Source organism: Lonchura striata, chromosome 5, assembly GCF_046129695.1.
Source record: "Lonchura striata isolate bLonStr1 chromosome 5, bLonStr1.mat, whole genome shotgun sequence".
NCBI classification, from domain to species: domain Eukaryota; kingdom Metazoa; phylum Chordata; class Aves; order Passeriformes; family Estrildidae; genus Lonchura; species Lonchura striata.
The window spans coordinates 64,903,189-64,931,039 of record NC_134607.1 but is presented as its reverse complement, the minus strand read 5'-3'; the positions used below and the strand labels follow the sequence as shown (position 1 = coordinate 64,931,039).

The window sequence follows — 27,851 nt, the reverse complement described above, 5'->3', positions numbered from 1 at the left end:
TGGAATTTATCTTAATTCAAATTGGCACAGGTTAACTGTCCGTGGAAAAATTGTCAAAAGCTATTAGGTGATCCAGGGGCTTAAGATTTTTTTCTAATAAACTATTTCAGATCCATTATGAAGATGGGGATGCAGAGGCTTAACTCTCACAGATTGAAACAACACTGAGCAAGTGGACACTTGCACAAATTCCGTTAGCTCTCTAGGTAGCCATAACATTCAGTTCAAGCAGGGAATGGAAATAGGCTGCAGACTCTTAAATCACTGGGGCTACAGCTCTGTTAATTAACAACAGAGGTCAGGTTCAAGTGCAGACCCCTAGTCACTCTTTTATTTAATGTTAAGATGGGCTTTTCTGTAGTTTAGGCATGCTCCAAGTGTCCAAGTGCATTCCCAGTGGCAGTGCTGTGGCAGTGTTTGGGGTCTCTCAGTCAGAAATTTGTGTTTAGTTGCTACTCTACCTTACATAGTGGAAGAAATCCTAACCACAAGCCCTTAATTAGCACCATAGATTCAGCATATGTCAAAATGGGTAGCTGGGAGTGTGCAGTAAAGTCTTTTCTGTCAAAAATTGCTATGAAGGGGGACTGTAGAGCAATTGCACCATGAATCTTAACTTAACTCTTGATAGAATACAGAGATATTACCAGATCACATTTCTTTCTTCACAGACTGTGTTAGAGCTCCACCTGGCAGTAAACACAGGGATTACTTCATAAAAAACTATCAAAAAAGATCAATGAATAGAAAGGTTGTCACCAACTGGAATAACGTATCCAGTTCATCTTATCCAGAATTTTAGGTCCCCATTAACACATCTAGATGCCTTCAGATTCAAAACAGACATTTTCTCAGGCGTGGATTCAAGACTAATTGTAAAAGAAGGGACAGATAAGCAATGCAAACAGTTGTGTAAAAAAAGAAGAGATAGGTGATGTGAGGTCATGGGTTACCAGAATGAACCACCTTGAACAGGTGTACTTGGGCTTACCCCGTAAGGCACAGAAGGGAAAAAGTCAGATGGAGGTTGAAGAGGTAGGTTTGTGGGAGGTCTTCAGGCAAGATATGTTGGAACCAACTTTGTGTAAGCTAAAGAAACAGGTGGAGTGATCAGTTTGTCAGTAGGGGTCTAACAGAGGTGGGAGTGAACCCCAGAATGGAGAAGTGTCAGAAGAGGATGAGATTGTGCTGTTAAAAGCTAGAGAAAAGGATGGTGCAGCAGCTGAGCCATGAGCCTGGTCAAGAGTGTCGGCTCAGTGAATGAGTAAGGAAGTCACTTTTGAGAAGTAATGAGCCACAGGGATTGTCTGGCATCTGGATAATACATTTTTTAGAGAAAAAAATATGTGTGATGTGTAGGAAGTATAGTTCACTGAAAATTAACTTATTTCAGGCCATATACAGGGAAAATCCACGGCCTCTGATTTCAGGCCAAAGACAAAAACTCAGGCAGAAACTCAGACAACTTTGGAAAGAGGAACAGAAACATTAAAAGCATAAAAACCTTGAGATGCTGGACTTAGAGTACATGTGCTCCTCCCGCAGCAGCCACGGGAGGGCAGCCCAGGCTTGCTGTTGGCAGCCCTGCTCTGGTACCGGCTCTGCTCCGCAGCAGATTTAACTGTGCTGCTAGCTGTGACCAGAACTAAGTCCTGCAGAGCACGGCAGCCTTTCCTCTCCTTGTCTGTGTAAAATACCAAACGTGGTGTTATGGCTGTGAGTGTGGCAGGGAACAAGGAGTAGAATTCTCTGCGCCTATACTCAGCCCATCATGAGAATTTCTCTGGTTCTAAAGCAATTCTTTCTATAAATGAGGTATTGGTGACCAAGTGCTGACTTGAGATGAGAAGAATCACTGAAAAATCTGATTATTACTGGCTTTGCAAATGTTGTTGTGGAAAACTTGATTTCTACTTGTACTTCTTTCCTAAAATTCCTCTCATCTCCTTGTTCTCTGTCATTCAGTGTCCAAGCAAAACTTACGATCCGCTGATAAAGTCCACCAGGGACTTCCCTGACGAAGTCATCAGCTTCATCAGGCGGCACCCGCTGATGTACAAGCCGGTTTTCCCGCTGACGGGAGCGCCGGTGTTCACGCGCATCAACGTGGACTATCGCCTCACTCAGGTTGTGGTGGACCACGTCATGGCAGAGGACGGGCAGTATGATGTCATTTTCCTAGGAACAGGTATGAGAGAGAACTTCCAGTGTCATTCTGCACAAACCCCACCCTTTTTTAGAGCACCTTTAGTCCAGTTGATCCTGAATAAAACTCCAGGTTAACATATTTTTCCTATGCATACAGCTTCATGAAGCAGATAGTTGCTACTGGTTCTGGTGCAGGTATCCATGCAAGTGCTTAAATTAAATTAAGTTGTCAGTTCAGGATATTACTACTGTTGGGATTTTAAAGCCTCTTGCTGCTAGGTGATAAACCATTTAGGGGTCAGAGTACCTGAACTTTCTTACCCTCCAAATACTATTCAGTATCTGTCTTTACATTACAGGGTAGTCTCACTTCCTGCTGAAAGCACATCAATAAAACTATTAAAAGAAAAATTACCTTGATAGCTTCCAAGAGCATTTCCTATTATCAATAGTGACATGGTGGTTCAGCATTTTGTCTCATGTGATACTGAACAGTTAAGGATTTCAAACTGAGCCTAAGGCAACAATTTCACTCAACTAATTTTAAAGATAAAAATAAGTAACATGATAGCTCCAAATGTGACAACCAGGGTTGAACAGAGAGAGGTTAAGCTATTCTGTCTGGGAAAAAAAAAACTGCTTTGCTGCTTTTCTATGGATAATTATTTATCTATTTACATTTTTATAATAGATAAATGCCTTAAGGAAAAGGCCTAGTTTTCCCATAGTAATTAAATTTAGAATCACTGGATGGATCACCCTACAGCAAGGTGTGCTAAGGAATGTGAATATACCTATTCATAACAGTTCTGAAGTAATAATCTACCACATTACTCCACTGGGATTTTTTGTTCTTATTTCATAATTCAGCATTGTCTCACTCTCATTCTGTATGGGTCTTAGCAAGCACTTTTCACTGGTAGATCTGAGTGCTTTAATAAGGAGGTTATTGCCATTATCCCCAACTCAGAGAAGGTGAAACTGAGGTGGCAAGGTTTATCCAAGGGCAATGGATGAGCTACTGCCAGGAGATGCAGGGAAGTAAGGATTTCAGTTTGAATCCTACCCCAGTGCTATTGATTGCCCAGCATTTTATCTGGCTTATGAGCAAGTTTTGTCCTATAGCACAATTTGATATGTGTGGGTATTCTGAAGTAATTTGAGGAAAGGAGTGAACTGTCAGAGAGCATCATCTCTTGTAACATGTGGGTTGTCTCAGCTTTGAAGACTTTTCTACCTCTGTTACCCTACAGAGGGTAGAGATAGCCTCTTTCTCAGAACTTTTAGGCAAAATTGGTTTCACAGCCCTTCCAAAACCAGACAATGTCACAGATCCTCTCTGGTCCAAAGTTAGTACAGTGGTGTCAGGGGAAAAAAGCAGACTTTCATTAAAGAAGACCATTAATGTGCTGTTTTCTCCCCTGCTGGCTGAGGAGACTGGGGATGAGCTTTAGTCATGATGATGGAAAATCCTTGTTGCTTTCTAAGAGCAGTATTAACATAGTAAGCAAAGTAAAAGGAACTCACTCCCAAAGTGTGTGATTCCTAGGATTTGTGAGTGCTCACTGCAACTTACTTTCTTTGTGATGAGTGAGAAGTAATTTGAAATTCAGCTGCTTGAGAAGATGAGTTCACTTGTAAAAATGTACAAAATATTCTTTTAGTGGCTGTAGAGGCTGCTTTCAGATGTTTGTTATCCTCCATTTTAAATTTTTTTTTGTAGAAATAAAATTATATTGAGAGACCAGCAATTCAATACTCCGAGGTTAACTTTTCCTACCTGGCACTAAGACAAACACTTCAAGTGTAAGTAGTCAGGTTTAGAGGTGTCAAGGCCAGCAAGTACCATGCAGTCACTAGATGGCACTCTACAATATGCAGACTTTTATTTTTCTGCAATGCCTTCCTTAAAAGTGAATTTTCTTTTCTGCAAGTGTGTGGTTTTGTCCTGTTTTACCCTCTAAACTCATTGTAAGGAAAGAAATTAACTCAAAAATAAAATTTCATTTATATAGAGAGACTGAATAAGGATATAACAACCCAGGAGATGTTGAGCAGCAGAAGATCAGTAGCTTATTATATGTTTGAATGTACACAGCCAACTTGTACATGTGCAGGCTTTGGAAATTATGTCAAGCAAACTCTGAAAAAAACCTCTTAATTCAAAAGGCAAACTGTAATAATTTGGCTTTGGTTGGTAATATGAACTTCAGTAGTTTGGGAGAAGAAAAATTAAAATCTCATTCTTTCCCTTACAGTGTATTATTTTTCATTATTTCAATACTATGTGTAGAGCTTAGGACTAAGCTGCACTGCGTCATTTGCACATCCCAGCACCCAACCCATTTCCCCTGAGCAATTTCTGAGCTCTTTTTAAAGCCATTCAAAGTTCACTAATGTGTAATGGTCTGACATGAAATGAGCAGCTATTTTTTTCACCGAGCAAGAATTCAGGTTAAAATTCATTAATAGATTTAACTTTAAAAAATCCTCTGACTCCAAAGAAGTAATGAACAAATTAAGATTTTGATGCAGAATGAAGTTGTTTTTTTAAAAAACAAAATAAATTTAAATGAAAAAATAAATTTTAAAAGTGCATTGCTTAACTCATTGCATGAAAATGAGCTCCTTCTGATTAAGGAGCTGTACTGGAAACAAATAAATTCTATAAAAAAGAAGAAATAATTTTCTGCCAATTTTTAGTCCCCTGAGCGAGTTCTCTTTGGGGTCGGATGGGCCCCAGTTCTGGCTCAGGGAAATGTGCAGAAACTTGTAGCTGGCAGCATGGACATGCTTGTCCGTGTTTGTGTGTTTGTGTAGCAGGAGAGTTGGGCCATCCCTGCCAGGAGCTGCCTGTGACTGTGTTGGCTCAGCCATACAGTGAATCCATAAATGCACTGTATGGAGAGAGCTCTGCAGGCAGCAGTGGATGCAGTGGGGATAGATGTGGTTGGAAAGCAACATCCCTCATGGATTAGCTTCATCTACAGGGCAGGAAACTGAGTGGCCCATACTTATTGAAACATATCTGAGGTTTTACATGAGGCACATCTATTTCAGATGTAGGCACAGTCCTGAAGGTTGTGAGTATCACAAAGGAGAAGTGGACCAAGGAGGAGGTGGTCCTGGAAGAGCTGCAGATATTCAAGGTAAGCATTAATCGCCACAACATCAATTAAATATTATTCAGGGGACTTTGTGTCCCAAACTGGCTTTGTCTGTCTGGTTGTTTGTTTACTGGAACTCATTCAAGTTTCCAGAGGGACGCTACGTAAATTTTTAAATGCCTTGCTATTCTTTGGGCAAGTCAATTGAAAAACGTCCAAAAATAATCAGACCGTGATTTTTCAAAGCTGTAGAAAGTGTCATTTAGCCTGCTTTGTTCTAGTTTGAAATCTTACTATGAGCCCACATTTTTTATTATTTATACACATTAAAATACTAGTATTGTATTTTTAATGTAAAATTTTCTATGGCCCAATTGGCATTGACAGTATTCTAGGTACAATCATAATTTTTAAAAGACAAACACTAAAAATGGCTGCAGAGAAATCCTTTAAAATAGTAACATTGGGAATTGAAAATATAAGGAAAATAAAAAATATGTTAGTTTTGATTGTCAGTGTGCTTTAATTTATTGGTGAAGGCTGACTCAGTATTTTTGACCATTTTGACTTGGTTATTCTGTAACCAGAACCCTGCTAACACCAATGACTTCTTCATAAATGCAGCTTGTAAAAAGCCCAAGATTCTTTTTGTTGCACAGGCACAATTTCTGATTAACTTCAGTGCTGGTAAAGGAGCTGACATCAACATATTTTTACATCAGAAAAATGGAAACCTTTGTCTTCCCTGCTGATTTTCTTTTCCATTTATTCATTTCTTCTTAGATCTTTGCATTGTCACTTTGCTTTCTTCTCATGCTGCACAGCTCTTCTTCAGTTTTCACTTTGCTTTTCCATCAAAGTTCATTTGCATCCACAGCATTTTGATTAACTTTTCACACATCCTCTCTCCTATGTGCTGTCATGCCCAAATTGTTGTCCATACTGAATAAATGAATTTGGGACTTTTCCAAGTGTTACCACAGGATCATTAATGATTATTGCAAAGAGTTCATTTCTTCATATGCCTTTTGATATGTCATGTGTATGATGAAACTTTGATTTAAAGGATCTCTATGTCTTCTTCCCACTGTCTTGGACACCAATTATAAATATCACTCAGAAAATACCAAGATTACTTAGTGGCCTGCCAAATAATGAGCAGTTCCAGTATCTGCACCAATTTGCTGCATTCTTAAAACATAACGTCAAGGGAAAATGTGCCATATCATATTTAAAACAAAAAAGAAGTAATTTTTTTCTACTCAGCAGACATTCCTTCACTTTTTTATTGGTAATGTTTATAACTGCTACCCCTGTGTTTTTGAATCCAGAAAATTGAAGGGGGTAATGGCTGAAAAAATGTGCTTTATTTCTTCAAACTGCATTAATATTAAACAATAGGCTTAGATTAATCTTCTGTTGGGTGATAGCTAATACCCTGAGCTTTGTGCTGTTCTTATATCAGTCACAGACAAAACTTTCACTGTCTTTCGTAGCCATAAAATATATTCTGGTGCAGAGATCTGCCTATGCATCCCTTTAATGGCAACTAAACCTTTCAAAGAGTGTTTAATATGAACTAAACTTGATGTAAAGGCTCTTTGCCCAGAATAAGGTAGATAGCAAACTCTGAGAAGCTAATTCCCTCCTTCCAGCTGGGGAAATTCATGGGAGTTCTTTTTGGCAGCATGAATTTCTTGATTTTCTGTTGTTTGGGGTTTTTTTTTTCATATTTTTTACACAAATGTACCTGTAATTTTATTTGCCTATTGTGTTTTAAGTTTTACTCTCTTTTTCATTAAGAGCAGGGAATTTGTAAACTTTACAACCTTTATAACAATTTGTAAACTTTAATACACCTTGCTGTTTTATTTTTCAGCATCCTTCATCTATCTTGACCATGGAGATTTCTCAGAAACAGGTAATCATAATCTTGTTTAACTGCTGGAGGATATGGGGTACACTGAACACCTATTTTCAGGTGATGCCTGTTGTTTAGTGGCCAAGCTTTCCATGGATGGCTCTTAAATGTAACTGGAAGGAAGGAGATATGTTTGAAATTGTTTCCCTGCCTAATTCCTATTTGCTTACAAACAGTAATTTGTGTACCCAGGCTGGTAATTATTCAGGGAAACAAACCTTTAGTCATATGGTAGTGGGATTTGGAAGTGAAGCCAATGCACATTCTTTTTTCAGCCTCCAGAAATACTTGTCTCTTTACAATCTAGTAATAAATTATTATTACTATTTTTGTTTTTATTTTTATTAGTAGTCAGGAGAGATCAGGGCCTCACTGTGCTAAAATTTGTATGCACACAACCAGTCCCCCTCCTCTAAATCTGCAGTCTGAATCTGGGTGGTCCAACCCTGGCAGTGCAGGGGCCGGTCCCAGCGCGGTATCTCCTGATGGGAAAGGGTTTTATGGCAGCTCCAAGCTCTGTGATGGCTCTGTGCATGTTCAGGAGGCAGTGTGACACCAGAGCCACCCCTCCCTGACCTGCAGGAGTGGCCAGAGCAGCTCTGGCACAACACGGCTCACTCACACTGGTGGAGGTGCTTTGCCTTTCAGGCACGCACAGCACAGCTGGGTCCCATCTCCCATGAAAAAAGGTGGCAGGCCAGATGGAAGTGCTGCATGAGCCAGCTCCAGCTTGGACCACCCTTGGCTCCACAAGGATTTTACTCCCCTCTCCCCACTTGCACATTAGGGAGAGGGGGGTAACATTATCCCCATCCTGCCTCAGGATCAGAAGCAGAACATGAAGTTCATTCACACAAGGTCATCCCTAGTTCCCAGATTGTTAACATCATGACTATCCAGCACTCGTTTTTAAATTGTTATTAAGCCATTCTTTTGTGGTTTGGTTCTGATCTTTTACTACAGCACACATCTAAAGGTGTGAGGGTGTTGAGTGCTGGTGTCTTTCCAGGTCTACAGTCCCCTTTCCTCTCTGCTGTGTTGCTGGGATGGATGGGCACTGGCCAGTTCACACTGAGCCCTGAGAAACATTTTACACTAAAGGAGGAATTTGTCCCTTATTTTGCAAAATCTGGGATAAGTTTAAAAGTCTGCAACTGTGGCACTGAAGAAGGGAACTTTTTACACTGGCTACTTGGAGAACACTTCTAATTAATTTGCTTTGCCTGATTTGCAGCAACAATTGTACATTGGTTCCAGGGATGGATTGGTTCAGCTCTCTCTGCACAGATGTCACACGTATGGGAAGGCTTGTGCAGACTGCTGCCTTGCCAGAGACCCATACTGTGCCTGGGATGGAAATTCTTGTTCCAGATATGCCCCCACTTCTAAAAGGTAAGAAAAAAACATGATATACTGTAAAAGATCTTGCTACTTGCAAGAATTTTAGATGGTCCAATTCATAACTTGTTGCCTTTTTACTTAGCATATAATTTGCCTTAAAATGTGATCATACTCTGGCCATGTTTCACATTTCTGCTCGAAGAGCTGTGAAGACAACATAGCTTTGTTTAAGTGTGTGTGACAGTAACTTGGCTACTGAAGCAAAGATCATAAATCCATCACTTTCTTTTTTTATGCTGAATGCTTTAAGGCACAAGATGCTCTGATGGAGGTCCACATTGTGGCTAACTCTGCCCAAGAGGCAAGAGCCTCTCTTAAGCTTCTGACTTTTTCAGAGTAGTTAGAAAGCAGACTTTAACATAGCATCCTAGAGTGGTCAATAATAAAATATATTTAATTCCCTGACCTAACCCAACAATTGTATTTATGGTCTAGCCATGAGAGGGAGACAGAGATTTAAGTACCATGATTTGACCACATTGGCAGGAGTCTTTCCACAGTGAAAGAAACTTAATCTGAATTTTCTGTACCCACCAGCTAGGACAGCACCTTGGATCTGGATGGAGAGAGAGAACAATGCAGGGTCTAGCAGTGCAGTTCCTAAGCTGCTGGATGTGTCTCCTGAAGTTTTTGGCTGATTTAACTGGAACAGAGTCCATCACAGCCTATTCATTTTGCTTTGGACAAAATCCTCCTGACAGTAATTCTTGTAGTGGGGTTCCAGTTTGAGCTCAGGCTCTGGAATGACACTTTCTACCTTAAGGGTCACAGGGCTGGGTCCTGAGCCATTGAAGTTAATGACTCATAAGTTATCATGTCATGGTGTCAAGAAACTTTATGTGTTCTCCCTCATAGCCAAAGCAAACTAAATTCAGAGAAGCATAAAAGAAAGGAGAAAAGCAAGTGTTCAGGCTCACTGCAAAGTTAGTGACACATGAGGCTTGCTGAAGTCTGGGGTGGGCTGGGACACGGAGATCGATGGTCCATGCTTTTTAACAGATGTGCAGCTTGGAGGGGAGGCCAGAAGTCTGTGTCTCCAAAGCAAAGAATGGGTGACTGGCCCTGGGAATCCTGCAGCGGATCAGTTACTTGAATGTTTTCCTTCTGTGCTGAGGGCTGTGCTTCCAGCATGTCTACAGCTTTTGCTCAGTGAACTGATCAGCCTTGGCAACCTGCTCTCCTTCCGAGGCCATGCTCTGCACAGAGGAGGTCCCACTGCTGCTGCTTGTGAGGGAAGAACCAGTTCTTTCCTGGGTCTCCAGTTCTTCTACTGAAGAATTGAAAACGTTTCTATTTTTTTTTCCATAGTTCTTGTGAATTAAATGAAATCATACACAGAGAAAGAGTTTGTTTTTTTTTTCATGCTATTTCACTGAATGACAGTAAATCATGTTAAGTTCATGTAACACACCCAGAGATTGGTGAGCAAATTAGTAGAAATCTCAGACCATTGCCTTATGTTTTTTCTGTCCATTAAGTTGAATGATAACAACATTTGTCAATTGTTTTTTAGCAAACTAAAATACATGCTCTTTTCATTTTAATAATTGGTTTATTACTCAGTATTACATTGGGCTAATACTGGGCTTAATTTTGAATATCACCTGTTGAACTTCAGATCTTTTTCATGATCTACAACATGAAATGTTTTTAGGTATTTGCAATACAATCCACCCCACCATTAGCCTTGTGCTCCTAAGGCAACTTTAGACTGTCTTTCTGTCACTGCTTTACACACTCTTTATTTTATTCATATATTTTTCTCTTTCTTTTTCTCTTTTCCCTCCCAGTGGTTTTCCCAAATCACAGGCTCTTCTCTTGATGTCAGTTATACAAATCTGTCTAGGCCACATGCTGCTTTGAGGGTGAGACTGGTTTTAGTTAAGACTGTAATTGTCAGCAGTAGGATGGGAGCAATGCAAGTCCACATCTGCTGAGCTCCTCTGTATTTTGTTGTTGCATTCCAGCAATTATGTCTGAAGTGTTACAAGTTTGCATGCTCTTCCCATAGGCGAGCCAGAAGGCAGGATGTCAAGTATGGAGACCCAGTTGCACAGTGCTGGGATGTGGAAGACAGTGAGTATTTTTCACCTTTCTTGCTCTTTTGTCACTTAGGCAGCAGATTTTGCTGTGAGAGTCTCTGTCTCCAAAACCTTGTTAAGCTCAACATAACAGTTGCCTTTGCCACACTTCATATCCTTTACCCCTCCCACAGTTGAATTTTCAGAGCTGGAGCTAGTAAGGGACATGGGATATCACGCTTGCATCCCTTATGGGCAACCCTCCCCAGCACTCACACCAGGCAGGGAGATATGCCCCTGACACCAAAACATCACACACGTCCCTGAAGGTAGCTAATGGGGTGTGCATGATGTTCCACACAGAAACAGGGCAGCAAATCCCAGAAGGAAGATTGCAGGCTTGGGTGGGGAGCATGCCATCTCTCCTCTGCCACTTGACACAGGCCCCAAGGCTGAGCTGCAGCTGCCAAACCAGCCCCTTCCCCTTCCCACAGCTACCTAAATACTCCTGTTATTAACAAGAACCTACCCCCTTCCCCCTGTCTGCTTCCCCCTCCCTTTCCCACACCCTCTTTTCAGATGCCAAAGGGTCTGGCTGCTCCTCTGGCACCCGCAGCCCTTCTCTCTCAGTGAGCACTGTCAGTGTGAAACCCTGCGGTTACACAGCAATCTCTGTGGCAGCATAAAATAAATGAATAGCATTCAAACCCAAGTGTGGCTTTGTCTGGGGCTCTTCTAGCTGCTTATTAAAGTGAACAATCCAGACAAAACAGTATTGATTGTATCACCATGTTGAACACTGGCTTTGGGACAAGCCATCCCTTCTCATTGATCTCCGGTTATTCCGTGCCGCTGCAGTGCTGGGTGCCTGCTACAGACCTCAGTGGGAGGCAGTGCAGAAATCAGAGCTGCTTGCCATGGGATCAAAGCCTGAAGGCTGTTACACAGTCTAGAGGGTTCTGACTGTACATGTGTGCTTGCAGACGTAGTTAAAAAGTCAGGGTAAGATCTCATTTCCATCAAAGTCAATGACAAAACTCCTGTTCATCCCAAGGGCCAGAATTTCCTTGCTTGCTGCTTGCCATGACTCTCCAAACACTGATATCTGAGACTGTGTAAAGCTCAAGGTTATAGAAACCCTAGCAGAAAGGCTGACAGTGTCACATTTTCCTGGAAGGATAAAGAGATACTGGAAGAGTTAGCTTTAATAGACAAAACTACAGTCTTGTAGCACAGAAATTGGTATTAATTCTTTGCCCTGACATAGTTCCACCAATAGCAATTTTATCCATCTGGGAGTGACTCCTGTGTGCTGTAAATCCATGAAGCTGACCTTTGTCACTCCAGGCTCTTGGCTTATTTAGGCCATTTGTGATAATCAATAATATTATGATCCCCAAACTTACTCAAATTCACTGCTTCGCTTTGTGAGGTTCTCTCCCAGACCTTGTTGACTGAGTGAAGTTGTTTGGCTCTACCAAAATCTTAGTTGCCGTGCTCCCGCCCCAGATCCCTGATCTCAGCCCCGGCTAGCTCTCGTCCTGGGGCGAGGGCGGGCGATGGAGGCACCCTCCGCCGCTCCCAGCTGGGGTTTGGAGAGTGCCTTTGTGGGTTCCGGGCAGCGCTAGCAAGCCTCGCGGTGGTAAATGAAGAGCGGATCCTGCTGGGGGCTAAGTCCGAGTTTATTGTAGCCCAACGGGGCCAAATATCCTAGAACGATGCCGGCCAACAGGAACAAGCACAAGGTGCTTGCACTGGCTTATAAACTGTAAGGGAGGGGTATCCAACGACCAATGGGGATAGGGATAGGGGGTGGCTCCGGGATGGGGGGATATGGTGGGGTCCAATGGGGGAAGGATATGGGGGGAGCCCCAGGTCCTCGCCCAATCACCCGGTGCCCTGAGTAGAAGCTTCTGGATGGATGGGAAGGGGCACCGAGTGATAGACAAGGCACCAGGGAGGGGTAAAATGCCTCTTTCAGGGTGATGGATAGATACTGGAAAGGCGGGAAGGGAGGACAAGGCGGGAAAACTGGGGATAAACTAAGTTGTACATGGGGGTACAAAGGAATAAACCAATACATAATACAGGGATAATAAAACATACAAATAACGCAACTCCACACTTAGTGGCACAGGGAAATTATGCAGATAGCTTGAACTTCTATAGATCTCATACAGGTACTTGTTATATTGAAAGCAGGATCCAAAATCGTTTTAATTCTGATGTGGAGCTAACTTTTGATTCAGGAGGCACTACCATTTTCACCTTCCTTTCTGTTATTCACAGGGCATAAGAAACAGCATTAGTGTGTTGCTAAGGTAGGTAAGACACAGATAAGACAGACTAGAAGGAAAAATGAAGATGCAGAGATTAGAAAATACTTGTTCAGATTTACAGAAGACGAAGAAAGGACTTCAGATCTCCTCATGGCTCCTTCAGTGTTTGTTCTGAAATATACTACACAGCATTTCAAATTACACCAAAGGGAGGCAAACTTCAGTTTACTTTAGCCCTGTGACTCTTTTGGGTGAACAAACCAGACCATACAATCTAGCTTAACAGGTTTAGCTCAGGTTTAGTAGTTGCATTACTTAAATAAAAAATACGGGTCAGATTTTAAATTCTTCATAGGTGAAAGCCCCAAGTTTAAAATGGAGCAAGCCCATGATACAGATTTTATTGACCTCCTTAAAAACCAGTTGCATTGAAAGAAGGTTAGCAGCCGCCTCTAAATCCTCATAGTTATAGTTTAAGCTAAAAGTTAAGTTTCCTTTTGCGTTTTTATAATTCACTCACTCTTATAGCATCTGTTCTGAATCAGGCTGTTTTCCCATTGCTTTAAAAAGCAGGTCAGGGTTAATCTCCTGTACCATGTTTGCTTTCCAGGCATTAGTCATGAAACTGCTGATGAAAAGGTGATTTTTGGCATTGAATTTAATTCCACTTTTCTGGAATGTACTCCTAAGTCCCAGCAAGCCTCTATTAGGTGGTATGTTCAACGCTCTGGAGAAGAACATCGAGAAGAGGTAAGTTATAATCATCAAGGCAGGTTTCCTCCACAGAGAATTCAGCTGAGCATTGAGACGCAGGAGTTTCTGGGACTAGTCGATGTTTTCCTTTCCCCTGCCTCACCTTAGGTATCACATAGCATTCTGCTGTCACCATTTGGGGCATGCAGTGGGGAAGAGGGAAACCATTTGCCCTTGTATCATAAGCAGATTTTGATATTTATTTTGACTGACTTGCTTGTCCTATTAAAAAAAAAATTAAAAGGGATATAATATAGATCAGTCATAAAAAGTCAAAGCTGTTTTGTCCAATAATTAATCCATCTGCTTCTGTAGGTAAAAGTATGTTCAAAACCCTATGTTTCAATAAAGTCTCAGCTCTATTTAGCGTCTGATTGCTTTTCCTTACCATGTTAAGCAGTATAGCTAAGAATTGCATGTATGGTTTGCTGCTTCTCTCCATCTCTCCCCAGAGGAGTAATGGTCTGTGGTTAAAAGGCTTTTTATTTGCTTTTTTTCTTGTTAGTGGAGTCTGAGATTTTTGCTTAAATGGCATTCTAAATTCTCTAAGAATTCAGGGTAAGGATTGCTCCTCTGGTGCAGAAAGCAGTGAGATTTGTGATGGCCCTTAATTCCTTTGGGATGGAGCTTTGGGGTTCTCACTGATGGAGAAGCTCTGGAGAAGCCGCCAGGTTGCTGCAAACCTCATGCACAATTTCCTGATGATTCCTCTCTGAGCTAGTGACAAAAGGGCTCTCCAACATGACTAAAAGGTCAATGTACTGGGGCTGGTTTGGACTGGGTTTGTGAGTGAGTTTCAAACCTCAGGAGTTTTCATAGCCTTTCTCTTACATGAGTGATTTTGTGTCTGAGGCCAAGTCCTGCTGTGATGGCAACAGGGAAGGAAAAGGGAAATTAACTGCCCTTTCAATGGATCTGATCCCAGGTGCTAGATAAGCTTTTCTGTTAAATGTTCATCCAAGACAAAAATTATTTTAAATGACAGGAACTATCAAACATACAACTAGTCTTCCACTCTCAGTGATAATTCATCCTATGAGACTTCCTGAGTGCAGAGGACGTGCTGGTTCTTTCCAAAGGCTGGGGAGATGCAAGCCAGGGCAGGTGTCTGTGAGAGAATCACCTCTGGGTGAGATGTGACTCATGGTAGTCACCCCAAAGTTACAACCCCAGTTATGTCTTGGCCCAGAAAGCCAGAGTTAGGGAATACTTCTGGTTTTCTACCAGATAAGACAAAAACGGACAAGGTTGTATATTCACTGTAACACTCCAGTACTTCTAATTTATTCCCTTTCTCTTACACATGTTTTGGATTGACAACATTTTTTCCTCTGCTGGGGAAAAAAAAACTTAATTAATTTTTAGACAGGTGCATAACACCTAAAGAAAGAGATTACTACTTTGAAATGCTACCTGTAATCCCCATTATAATCTATATGTGGAAAAAAAGAAGCCTTCTTATCAGATGGCCAAGCACCCTCTCAGCCACAGGAGGTGGAAGTGCACACCCAGCTAGAAGTGTATTGGCATTTAAAGGCCTTCAGTCATTCATTTTACTGAAATGGGGGTTACCTTTACTCTCCTGTACAGGAGACTCTGTGCTCACATTCCTTAAGGCAGCAGTTTGTAAATGCACTCTCATATTTGATCATGGAAACAAGTAAAGCACTTTCTTAATTCTTACCGTGTACTTAAGACTAATTTTAAAGTAAATGTAAGCAGAAAGTTAACAGGTTTCTGACTTGGGGGGCAGGGGAAGAGGGGGTGTTTGTTCTTGTTGTTTTTCTTTCCTTTTATGTGGTTTTCTTTCTTTTTTTTTAATGAATGAGAAGTTAAGTTTTGAGAAGGCTCAGTCTTTTTAAAAATAATGTATTGCAACTATACCATCAACTATAAACTTTGCATAAAGGAGCCAGTTCCATGTGAAGAATGTAGTATTTCTATATCATAAGAGATTACACCTTCAAGACTTAAAAGCCTCTTTTGAAGGGTTGCTTTTGAGTTTTTATCTGTGTCAATTTAAGGAAAAAGATACTATCAGTTGATTTTCTCATAAATCACAGGTTCAGCTAGGCCTCTGAAGGTCATGGAACCAAGCTCAAGCTGTCTTTCTTGTTTGATCATAGAACAAACTGCAAGTCAAACCAACTTCTGAGAAAATTTACACCATGCTAACATGTACATCATAGCCTAAATAAAGGCTACACTCTTTCTGATACACATTGTATTTCCAAGAGGTTTGTTGTGGCAGTGGCCTGGCCCCTCCTATTTGTTCTGATCCAAATGTCCCTTACCCAGGCCTGGTGATGTCCAGTAGAGCAGGACTGCCCAGCATGCCAAGGATGTGCACGTTGGGAGGGATTTAGGGAAATGTGTGCACATTGTGGTGGCAATAGAAACCCCAGCGAGCTCACAGAATTCATCTCTGCATATTAACAGCAATGTTTACTGGGCTTGCTCTGTGTAAATAGTCTGACATCTGTTTGCATGAGAAAAGTAAATCTTTCCTAAAAGGCTGGATTAACCTCTGAAGCAAATTTAGTAGAAAATTTGAAGGAGATATGTGCACAGATTTTTTACAATATGAATGTTAAAACCAGTCAAAGAGCTTTTTGTCACACGTTGTGCCTTAATTCACAGCAGTGCCTCTGTGATCTAGTTTTGGTAAAAATCAGCTCTTGGGGTGGTTTTGGGATTTTATTTGGTTGGGGTTTTGCCGGGGGGGGGGGGGCTTGGTTGGTTTTTTTTTCAGTCTGAAGATAATAGCCTATAGAGATGCATATGCGCACACTGATGAGTAGAGGATTAGGTCACTTTAAAACAGTGTATAGATATTAGTTCTGTTTAAAGCTTGACAGAAAATTCTAGTAATAACAATTTCTAGTATTTTGACCCAGCTTAGTTTCATGATCCTAAGAAATTGAACTCCTGAACAAACTGTTTGCTTATATTATATTGGTAGACATAATTTTTAGAAGAAACAAAAAAAAGAAACTTTTAATTTACTTTTTAAGATAACTGTATTAATATAGAAATCACATGTTTTCAAATGTGGAAAGTTAAATTTTTTATTTCATTTATGAATCCCTAAATGATTGATTGTAGGGATGCTGATCCCCATTTGATGAAATAAGGGTGAAATGGTTAAAATGTTAATCCCTTGATAATTTGCAGATCCAGAAATTGAGGTTTTTCTAGCTTGACTTACCAGTGAAAATGAGTTCATCAGTATAAAAACCTGATTGGAGACCTTCCTAAAAAATCCAAAGAGCAGAGTGATTGACTTTCTTTTCAAAGTACTTCCAATTTGACAAAAATTCCATATGTGACAGAAACAATGAGTTCATATTTAATGTATAGTTTGATCTTTACTCAACCAATACATTACCATAACTTTTCCCATTACAATTATATTTTCTTCTCTCTCTCCCTTCCTACAGCAGATTTCTCAAATAACACTGTGCATTCTTTTGGTGCATGTCTTAGCAGTGTAACTTATTGTGATGACGATACCATGCTTTGCAAACGACCCCACGCACCTGGAACTTAGGTTACGGACTTTTAGTTCCAGGGCTGGAGCTGCAATGTCTTAGCAAGTCTTTAAACTTGGCTTTACAAAGAGATGGTTTTGCACTGTCCCAGACATGCACTGCAGCTTCCTGAGGGAAGGGAAAGGGCAAAATCCAGACTAGATGGGAAGCATTTGGCCCAGCAGGATGTCCCCGACATTTCAACCTTAAGGTCATGGTTCAGAATGTGACTTCCAGGCAGAGCAACCTGTGGGGAGGGACAGGATCTCCTGTGGTACAGAAGCTGTCACCAGGTCATTTTGCTGCCAGTGGGAGTACATTTCCCTGTAGTTTAGGGCTGTTTTAAGGTCAGGAGTCAAATATCTAGTGCTTTTGTGGTTAGCGTTGCTCACGCAATTGATCATGTTTATTCCTGTGCGTGCAGCATTAGTCACTGGGATGACGGAGAGTGTTTCAGTGCCTGGAGTTCATAAAAAACTCTGGGGACGTCATCTGTTCATAGTGTCTTAAACTGCTGAAGCTCTCTGATGCCTTAAACAGATACTAGTTATTTCTCAAAAAATGTCCTGTGTTATTTTATGTATGCAATAAGTGTAAGAACAGCAAAAAGCCAATGTGTGGCTCCCTACAAAGACATCAGTTTTGGTGCCTTGATGCTCTGAAAAGCTTCAGCCCCTCTGCTTTAGGCTGTGCTTCACGCTCAGTCCCCTGTGGTTCCTGATCTGCCAAGCTGCCACCTCAGCAGCAGGGGACAGAACAAACCATATGGTCTAAAGTGACAAAATAGGTGCAGATCACTTTTAACGTCCTTCTTTCTTCTCTGCTTATACCTGGTGGTGAAAATAAATCCACCAAAATGCCTGGGGACATTCTAGTTTCTCCCTCAGCAGTTTTTCACCCTTTCCACGTTCCTGCCCCACAGCTCAGATTTGTTTTCCTGATGGACCAAACTTAAGGACTATCTGATATTTTGGTAGATACAAGAGCTGGACCCACTATTGGGCAGGACATTTTGCAAGGCACAGCACTGTCACTTAGCTCCCCCATCAGAGCAGAGAGATGTTGTTTCATTCCACATTTTAGGCATTTTTTTCAATTTATCCTAGAGATTAGTTTTGGTATCTTTTTTGTGTCTAGAGGTTTTTGCATCATGATGACAACTTTGTTATAAACATTTGGTCTAGCAGAATCTTAAGAAAGAAAAGACACAGATTCAGTGCCAGCCCTGAAATCCAAAAGTTGGATGATGGCTGAGTCAGGCAGAGGACACACAGCAAGGATTGAATTTCCACTAGTACCTTCTGTCAGGAGAGTGTAATTCAGTGTTTGAATCTTTAGGTCAATGAGAAAGAACATCAAGAGAATAATTCTGCAGCCTAAGGACTACTTAAAGTTCACATGCTTTTATTATTTTATTCTACTATATAACTCATTGCCCTTTTTTTTCTTCTAATTCCTTGAGTGTTTTAAGTAAGACTCATGTTTTTGACAGTTTCATTGAGAAAGAAGAGAACTATGAACTGAGTGACATTTCTGATTTGATTTGGATATATTGGAGAAGTAATAGGAATGGAGGAGTTTAAAGTTTAGTCTCAATAAGAAGTAAACTTCAGCTTGAAACTAATAGGAATCATGCGTGTCCATAATGCCATTGTACCAGCAACACGTTCTTCATTTTTTCTGAGGTTGTTGGTGAATAAAAAAAATGTTAAATTAACTCTATAGCTGTGTTGTAGCTAAATTATTATTTTCCCATACAAGAGAAACAGTCATGTGTAACAATAATGCCAGAAAAACCATAGAGTGATCTTTCTTTCAGTCAAATGATGAGGATGATGAAGGGAACAGTAGAAAAACAGAGATGAATGTGAATTCTCTGCAAATGTTCCTCATTTTCTTTTCTCCCTCTCTCAATTTGTTCAGGGGTTGCAGCTAACCCATGATTAGTCCAGCTTTACCTCTAACATTTTTTCACATGTTGATTAATGAGGAAAGGCAGGCTTTGAAGCCACTTTCTTCTCCCAGACAGGTGCAGTGTTTTAACTGTGAAAGAGCTGATATGTGAATTATTTGTAAAGAGGGAGCTATCTAAACACATCATTAGCAAAGGACAAAAAGCATTGACCTAACCTGGTGCCACACTTTCAAATCTTTGGTTGTTTTCCAACTTAGGGATTGTTTAAAGATTTGCTATCTTTATTGGCAATACTTATTTTTTTTCTTCATTGTTAAATTCAGATTGTGAAAATCTAGTGCTAGATTTGCATGGATTTCTTTTCCCTTTGTCATACATTGCCAGTATCTATGGTATGTGCCATAATTCAGGTAATGCAATTTTTGGAAAACTTACGTGCTTATCACGAAGGGTGAAAGTACAATGTGTTGATACGATCTTGTCAAAAACCTCCTCCCACTTCCATAAGAAAAGAAAGCGATTGGTAATCAATTGCTTAATTTTTTAAATTTTTAAGTTGTTTCCTATGGTACAAAACTATGTATTTCATGTTAAAGTTTTATTGTATGCTCAAATTTAAGGACATGTCAGCAAGCTTTTATGAATTTAAGCCTGCGTACTTCTGAATTGTTAAATATTATTTAGAAATATTTCAGAGGACTTACTGATTTTTGACATGGTGGGGGTGAAACAGTGAATCCACAGTTCAACAAAACAAAATAAAATTTATTTTATCTAAGTAGTCTTTTCACTTTCCTCAGACTTTAATAAAACATATTTTACATCTATAGGTCAGGAACCAAAGACCACATTAAACATTCAAGTGAAAGGTTAAAGATCTGCTACCAAGTAATGAAATGCCAGGTGTTTATGAAACTCCAGAGCCCTATGGGGAGGAAAGCAGAGAGGAAAGACAGGAGGAGTTCTGAACCTATGGGTAAAACAACATAAACAGGATACCAAAAAGAGAAGTGAGGGGGGAAAGCAGTAATGAAGTGTTGCTCAGTATGTGTGAAATCGGAGCCATAATTTTATCCTGCCAGAGGATAAGAAAGGAATGAACAATGAAGGCACAGAGGAGGAGGTGACTGTCACCCTAAATCAATGGCCAAGGTTAACACAGGACACTGTGTAGGAGCACTGCTTCATTAAATACAGGAGTCATGATGGGCTGGGACTAAGGGACATAACCAATTTAGACTTTTACCTTTCTCTGCAGTATCCCAAGCCAGAGAGGGTAACAGCTCCATCAGTTAACACATTTATGACCAAAAAGTGATGGCTGTTACACAAGTGGCAAATAGTTATGAGTAGCAGGATACTGGACTTGGGGGTCCAGTGATCTTTTCAAGTCTAAATCTGCAGTTATTCTGCCTTTCTTTCACTGAAAAGAGGCAAAGCCCAAGAGAGGGCACTTTGGACTGGCACCCAGCCAGCCCAAGCAGCCAGCTGGAGCCCTTCCAAGTGTGGGAGGTGCACAGCTGTCAAGAGGCTCTAGACTACAATACTGGCAGAGCCACCGGCAGGCAGATGCTACTGCTCCGATTGCATCAAGCCCCAAGCTCAAAGACTTCAGTCCTGTTTTCACTCAGGCAATGTGGGAACTTGGTCTTTGCACAGTGCCTTATGAAACCCAAATGTCTGGAAGTTAGCTGCTGCTTCCCATGCTTCTCCCTCTGTTTCGCAAACTTGGATCTTCATGTTGACATGAAGCCTGGGTAGAAGAAAGGGATTTCCTTGTCGTGTAGCAAAAGCCAGGCCTCCAAGCACTTCCACCTGGCCCCTGCTCCTGCTACTCTCTGTGGAGCACAGCACCACAAGGAAACACCTGTCCTAGAGATATTTCTGCCTACAGCACCTTAATTGTGGATTCTTCTGTAAATTTTATGCTCCTGTTCTTATTGTAAAATAGGAACATTTACTTAGAGTGAAGTGTCACTAGCTGATCCAGTTGGGGACTAGTGCCCTGTGCCGTGGGTTCTGCAAAAGCAGATCAGCCTTTTCTAGTTTGTCTCCCTGTTATCTTCTGTGCACGTGGTTGTGGCTTGACCATTATTTATCTGGTTTAAAATCAGTGTGGTAAATCAGAAGTAGCTTGTGCTCATATAGCACCTGTTGTCAGGGCAATCGATTTTCCAGGAATTTCCTGAAATTTGTATCATTTCACCCTCCGGGTACTGGGTAGACATGCTTATATACAGTTTACAAACAGTGAAACTAAAGTTCCCAACACCAACAACTGTGGGCAGGAGCCAAAAAATACTTGGCTAGAGAAACAGGCAAACAGAACTACAAAATCTGACCTGCTTTTGTAGCAGCTGATTTCTTGTGTCTGCTGCTCTCGTATCAGTGGCAGTACACAGACTTACATCCATCCATCCATCCATATGACTTGCCTACATACCTGTCTAATCCATATGTTACTGAAGACTGTTACAGCTGAAGCAGTAGGAAACCAAAATCTCTGTCTCTGGTTGTGTTATATTTATGTGTCTTGTTTTTTCTGGGGCTCTCAATATGATCTCTAAAGCTTTTTTAATGATTTCAAAGTCATTGTTGTAGAAACTTAGAAAAGGGTAAAGCTAAAAGCCCTGGAAGGTCACCTCATCCATCTCTTTGCTCCAAGAGACTCTATTATGATAAAGTACTAGTGAGTTGGAATCATAACAGATGGAGAATCATATGTATGTATAAATTTTTTCCCATGGAGTAGCAGAGGGAATCGTGTGCAGATTTTTTACATAAAGAAACAGTGTGTAGCTTACCCACTGTGAATAAATCTAATTTAGTCATCTTTATGCCTCCCTGATCTTCACCCTCTGAAGTTTGCTGGAGGGTCAGATGTGCACTCTGGGAAATTTTTCAGATTCTGTGTTGTTTCTTTCTGCCCCCAGTCCCCCCCTTCTCAAACCCACTACCCAGCCTTGAGCTGAAGTTCTCCCCCTTGGCAGTGATGCCTCCAGCAGCAGCTCGGGTCTGTGGGTGCCGGCTGTGCTGCAGCCTCTGTGTGGCAGCAGAACACAGCACGCCTGGGAGGGAACAGCCTGGGACAAACCGGCATCATTTGCAAAGGAAATGCTGGTGCTGGATGTTGGGAGTTAGGGCTCTGCTTTCTACTTCCATCTCTGCTACTAATCTTTATATGGTCTTTGGCAAATCACTTATGTTCTATGTTTCCCAGATGCAAAAATACTTAGGTGCCCAGTGCCCCATCCTGCTTTTGGTTTGGCTTTGCTTTGTTTTTTGTCTTTTGTTTTTTTTTTTAAGAGGGGGAGCTATTTTTTTATTCCCGTTGTTTTAGAAATAATATTCAGATTACCAGATACATTACTTCCCTGACAGTATTACAAATCTAAGGTACACCTTACTTTTAACATGTGAGACTCTGTATTTTTTTTAATATTTCTCTTTGTAAATGAAATTACACTTCTATGCTGTCAGACTTCAGCTCCCACTTGAAATCTTATTCTTTTGTTTGGGGTTTTGGTTTTTTTAATTCTTATTTTTCTCTAAGTTATTCTCCACAGATCTTAGCAAAAAAAAGAGCTGTACTTTGTTGTATCCATCCAGACTTACTGTCTGCTTTTAATCACATCTCAGTGAGTCAAAGCCCCAGGATCAATTTCCTTTTGTAAAACTTGGTTGAAGGAGATCAGAAACACAACATTTCACTGTAATGATCAGTAGTAGTATTCATATTCATTGTAGCAGGGCCTCAGCACTGCAAGCACTCTGGTATTTTGGGTGTATTACAGATACCTCAAAAAGAGCAGTTAAAAGAAGGAATGGGATTTGTGGCAGTAAATAGCTCCCCTTCCTTGGAGAATGCAGCCTCACTCACTGCACTGTGCTGTGATGAGTGTTGCTGTCTGTCCTGTCAGCTGTACAGCATGTGTCTTTTGCTACTGCATGCTGAGTGTCCCTGATCCAGATGTTACAGCTAGGAACAGGACCCAGGCCTTGAGGGAACTGCTGGTTTCTGTCCCAGCTGCACCACAGGGGATGGGGACACACCATGTGCCAGCCAGGCTGTGTCTCCACCTCAGCATAGCATTGACACACATCTCATTTTGACCACGAGACTCACCTCCTGTGTTCTTTTCTTGTCCAACCCCACAGCTGAAGGCTGATGAGAGGATCATTAAAACAGAGCATGGGCTGCTGATCCGCAGCTTGCAGAGAAGGGACGCGGGCGCCTATTTCTGCAAAGCCCAGGAGCACACCTTTGTGCACACCATCGTGAAGCTGAATTTAAACGTCATCGAGAATGGACAGATGGAGAGCACTCAGAAGACTGAGGACGAGGAGGGCCGGGTGAGGGATTTGCTGACGGAGTCCCGGCTGAGGTACAAGGACTACATCCAGCTGGTCAGCAGCCCCAGCTTTAGCCTGGATGAGTACTGTGAACAGATGTGGCACCGGGAGAAGCGGCGGCAGCGGAACAAAGGTGGTGCCAAGTGGAAGCATGTGCAGGAGATGAAAAAAAAGCGAAACCGAAGGCACCACGAGCCAGCCAGGCCACCATCGACGTAGTTTGTAAATGCTATTTAAAGAAAGGACATTTTCCATTAAAAAAAAAAAAAAAAAATTGTGTTCTGGTTTTGTGCATTTTGCCTATGAATTAGTACTGCTTCTCCTTGAAATCAGAAAATTTACTATCGCTGTTAATCTGTGTGAGAATGTATGGTGGGATTCAATGCCAAATGAGATGTTCCTTATTGGAGTGCCGCAAACCAGGCAATAATTTCAAATGCATCCATTAAAAAAGAAAGAGTGTACACTTTTAGCTAATTTCTGGGTAGCCTTAGACTGCGTGAGCTGTGTTCTTTACTTCCTTCATAATTTTCACATAGGGTTTAGTGTTTGTGTTCCCATATTAACATTTGCTGCCACATTCCACCCCAGAGGTGGCTGCATTTCAGGGGAAGACAGATGTACTTCCAGTTCTTTGGCATTTTTCTGAATAAGAAGCATGGTAGAAATGTGTGACAGATCTGCAAAAAATACCCCTAATTTACCCACTGGGCCAGTATACAGGCACATGGGTGGGGTTTGCTAGCACAGAGAGGCACAGCAAAAAATCAAATTAAGTTTTGGCTTAGGGACAGCATTCATTCTGCCCATAAAAAAGAGAAAGCATAATCATAGTTTAAGAGAGGGGAGTTATCGAGTGCTACTCGTTAGTGTTTGAGTAGCCACCAGTTTGCGGTCCATCTGCTGAAATGAAATGCTGACTCTAATTGAAATTGCCACCAAGATGCTTGGGAGTAAATTTCCTAAGTGGTCCACGGGAGGTATGTGCACAAATCCTATTAACAAATAATGGGACTCCTGCCTGCACCTCTCCTATGTCTCTAAAGGTTTGACTCTGACTGTTTCTCTGGCCCTTTGCTGGCTTTGTTTTATGCAGAGGAAAAGAAAATTAAAAGACAACAACACGGCTAAAGTGAAAGACGATGAGGGAAATATGTTATGGCTGAGACCAGTGCTCTTGACATGGAGCTGACATTCCTCAGATGTGTGTATTCTTTGGGATTTTTTCTCAAAGGTCGTATGTATTTTTAAGTTGAAAATTTGCATTGTTGGAATTAATACTTTTATTATAATTAAATAAGAGATGTCCATGTGTAAATAAAACTTGTAAGTTAGAAATTTGCTGTATACCATAATTTCATTTGTAAAGTGTTCCTTGTTCCTTGGTTTATATTTTGGGTTTAATAATGTAAATTTTTACACATAAGAAGAAATACTGGCCTCATCCTTGTCTGTTTTACATCAGTGTTATTCAATTGATTTTATTCCTGATATGCAGCAACAAACACAAGCTCAGAATCAGGCCTACTCTGTCCTCTCGTGGCTGAGTCACAGCCCCCCTCTCCTCTCTTCCATCTAACCTCCCTCCGTTTTGCCTTTCACGCCTTTTTGAGTGTGAAATGACAAATTAGCCACTTCCTCACATGGAAGACAGCTTTGATGGATACCAAAATGACAGACTTTACTTGTTTCTCATGCATTCTACAGATCTTGAGAGCAAAGTCTGTGGGAAACGCGTGCAATTGATGTGCACCTCATTAAGGGACCAAAACTGTTGGCTCTGAAGCCCTTGCCCATGCTGGTGTTTGTGTGCGCATTCAGTCACAGATCTAAAATTGTGAAAGTCCAATTTGCATCGTTGTTCATTTCCTCTCTGTTCGAAGTCGGATATGGCAAAGTGTTTGTCAGATTTCAGAAAGGAATCTCAGCTTACCCACGTTTCTTGTAAAACCCGAAAACTGCATTTGCATGTGTTGTACAAAAGCCAGCGATACCATATGTCATTAATTTTAGATGCTTTTTTAATAGGAGATGTAAGAGTTAATTAGGAGATATTAGATAGCATGCGTACAATGCTTTGATAGTGTAAAGCACTGAGTGCTAAGTATTATAAAATACATCTGTGGGGAGGAGGGAATTTCTCAGCACAGGATCTTTAATCAGCAGAAAGACTGATGCTGAAGATACTAACCAGTCGTACCGTACTTTGAGAACATGCAGAGGACTTTTTGGCAGTTTTGCTGCAAAATAATGTAGACCAGGCATTTCACAAGAGGCTCATCAATTTGGGTACCTTGATTTTAAGGCCAATTAAGACTACTTAGGGAAGGTATGGGAGGGTATTAAACTACTCCATATAAAGTGCAGGGATATTTAATATTCTTGGCTGGAAGATTATGCTGTCACCATACAGAACCTGCCAAGTTATTCCTTATTAGATTTTTATCTGTCCACAAAGTCCCATTTTTCTGGCTTGGGCATTAAGAAAATGAATGGAACTCCACACCAAGGCTATGGAATGGCAGGTGGGCTGCATTCTCAGGCACTGGCAAAGGATCTGCTCTGCTCATCAGTGATGACATGGTCCTTCAATTGACAACTCTCATCGCATGTTTGCCTACTACATAAAAAAGCAAAGCAAGGTCTTTCTTCATACTTTTTCTCCTCCATGAAAACTAAATCATCTGATTTGTGTTTGGGTATGATTGGGGGTTTGTATTCTACAAATGAAACCCCCCCAACTGACTTTAGTCGAAATAAGGGGTAAGGGTCTCAGTACTAGGAACATTAGATTTAAATGGTTGAATTAAAATGTTATTGCTCTTAAAAACGACTTTCATTTCTTTTATTTCAAATGTTCTTGCAATGAGATTCTTCTTAAAGAAATGACCTCATCAGTCTGGGGTACAGTGGCAGCACAAAACCCCAAGTGAGATATAAGAACTCTTCCATCATGGGAAATAAATTCAATATCCTCCAAACCAGTGTGTTGCATTGGGTTCATGCCACCCCAGGGAACATATTTAATAATCCCACATAGATAAAAGTCGGTGGTTTGATACTCTGGGTAAGGTGAATGCTGTAGCTGGCAGGGGTAGCATACCTCATACCGTGCAGGTGATACACGTGCAAGGAATCCAGAGGACCTTGGAGACCAAGGAATGAGGGATAGATTGAGAATCAATACCAGAAATAAGGCAGGGTTTTGATAGGCAGGATGCAGCAATGCAAACCGAGGAACAGGAACAGGAGGAGCCATGGGTCTTTCCCACAACCTGCAGTCCCAGAGGGAGGTTCAGAAGATGATCTGGACCACAAACTGTAGCAGAGGAGTAGCCCCCATTTTTCAAGAAGGTTTCATCTTTTGTGTAATTTAGAGGCTCAACTTGAAGTCTGCTTGAATTTCAATTTGATGATTTGGGGGTCAGCTGGGCTGCTGTGAACTGTACTATGAGCCACAACAGGCCCGTAGTTAAAATGAAACTGAGCCCTGCCTCTTTCAAGAGCACCATAAAAATTTAAATTGAATGAATTTTTGGTACAGAATGGAAAAAAAAGTTGCCTCCACATTAATAACTAGCTTTTAAACAGATCCCTTAGTGCATTGTTTCAAATGTCATGAGGTTCAACAAGGCCAAATGCCAGGCACTGCACTTTGGGCACAAAAAAAAACCCTGCAGTGCTGCAGATTGGAGTAGAGGAGTTGGAAAGTGGCCCAGTGGAAAAGGACCTGGGGGTGTTGGTCCACTGTGGCTGAACATGAGCCAGCATGTCCCCAGGTGGCCAAGGAGGCCAGGGGCACCTGGCCTGTACCAGGAATATGTGGCAACAGGACAACAGAAAGATTCTTTCCCCTGTACTCAGCACTGGTGAGGTCGCACCTCAAGTGCTGCGTCCACTTCTGCTCCTCCCAGTTTGAAAAGGACAAGGAGATACTGGTGTGTGTCCAGAAAAGGGCTAAAATCACTAGAGAACATCTTCCAGGGAATGACAGAGGGGGGTGGGGGTGCTTGTTCTTCAGGACACTCATGTGGGACTCATCACTCCCCACAACTGCTGAAAGGAGGGTGTATGAGGTGTGGGCCAGCCTTTTCTGCTGTGCCTGCACTGAGGAGATGAGAGGAAATGGCCTTAAGCTGAGGCAGGAGCTATTCAAATTAGATATTAAAAAAATGTTTTGGCTGCCTGGGTGGTCAGGCATTGGAATGGGCTTCCCAGAGAGGTGGTGGAGTCACCAGCCCTGGAGGTGTTTAAGAGGCACCTGGATCTGGCACTGGGGGATGTGGTTTAGTGGTTCAAGGGTGACTGGGGCAGTGCTGGGCTGGGCTGGACTAAATGGTCTAAAAGGATTCTTCCAATTTTATGGTTCTATGATTCTAATCTTTGCTTCTATATGATATATTTATTTGAAAATGCATTCAAC

The 27,851-nt window shown here is 41.3% G+C and overlaps 1 protein-coding gene across 3 annotated transcripts in view; it reads left to right on the top strand.

The window, feature by feature from the left end:
• The window catches only part of SEMA3D (semaphorin 3D), a 134,353-nt gene extending 107,944 nt beyond the window's left edge, over positions 1-26,409 (top strand). For all 3 annotated transcript variants that reach the window (XM_021539566.2, XM_021539570.3, XM_021539567.2), the window contains exons 12-18: positions 1,966-2,188; positions 5,209-5,297; positions 7,135-7,176; positions 8,411-8,568; positions 10,589-10,653; positions 13,488-13,627; positions 23,234-26,409. In XM_021539566.2, coding sequence (XP_021395241.1) covers positions 1,966-2,188; positions 5,209-5,297; positions 7,135-7,176; positions 8,411-8,568; positions 10,589-10,653; positions 13,488-13,627; positions 23,234-23,647 — 1,131 coding nt within the window. In that variant the 3' untranslated portion in view covers positions 23,648-26,409. The remainder of the gene's footprint in view (positions 1-1,965; positions 2,189-5,208; positions 5,298-7,134; positions 7,177-8,410; positions 8,569-10,588; positions 10,654-13,487; positions 13,628-23,233) is intronic.
• The last annotated feature ends 1,442 nt before the right edge of the window (positions 26,410-27,851 follow it).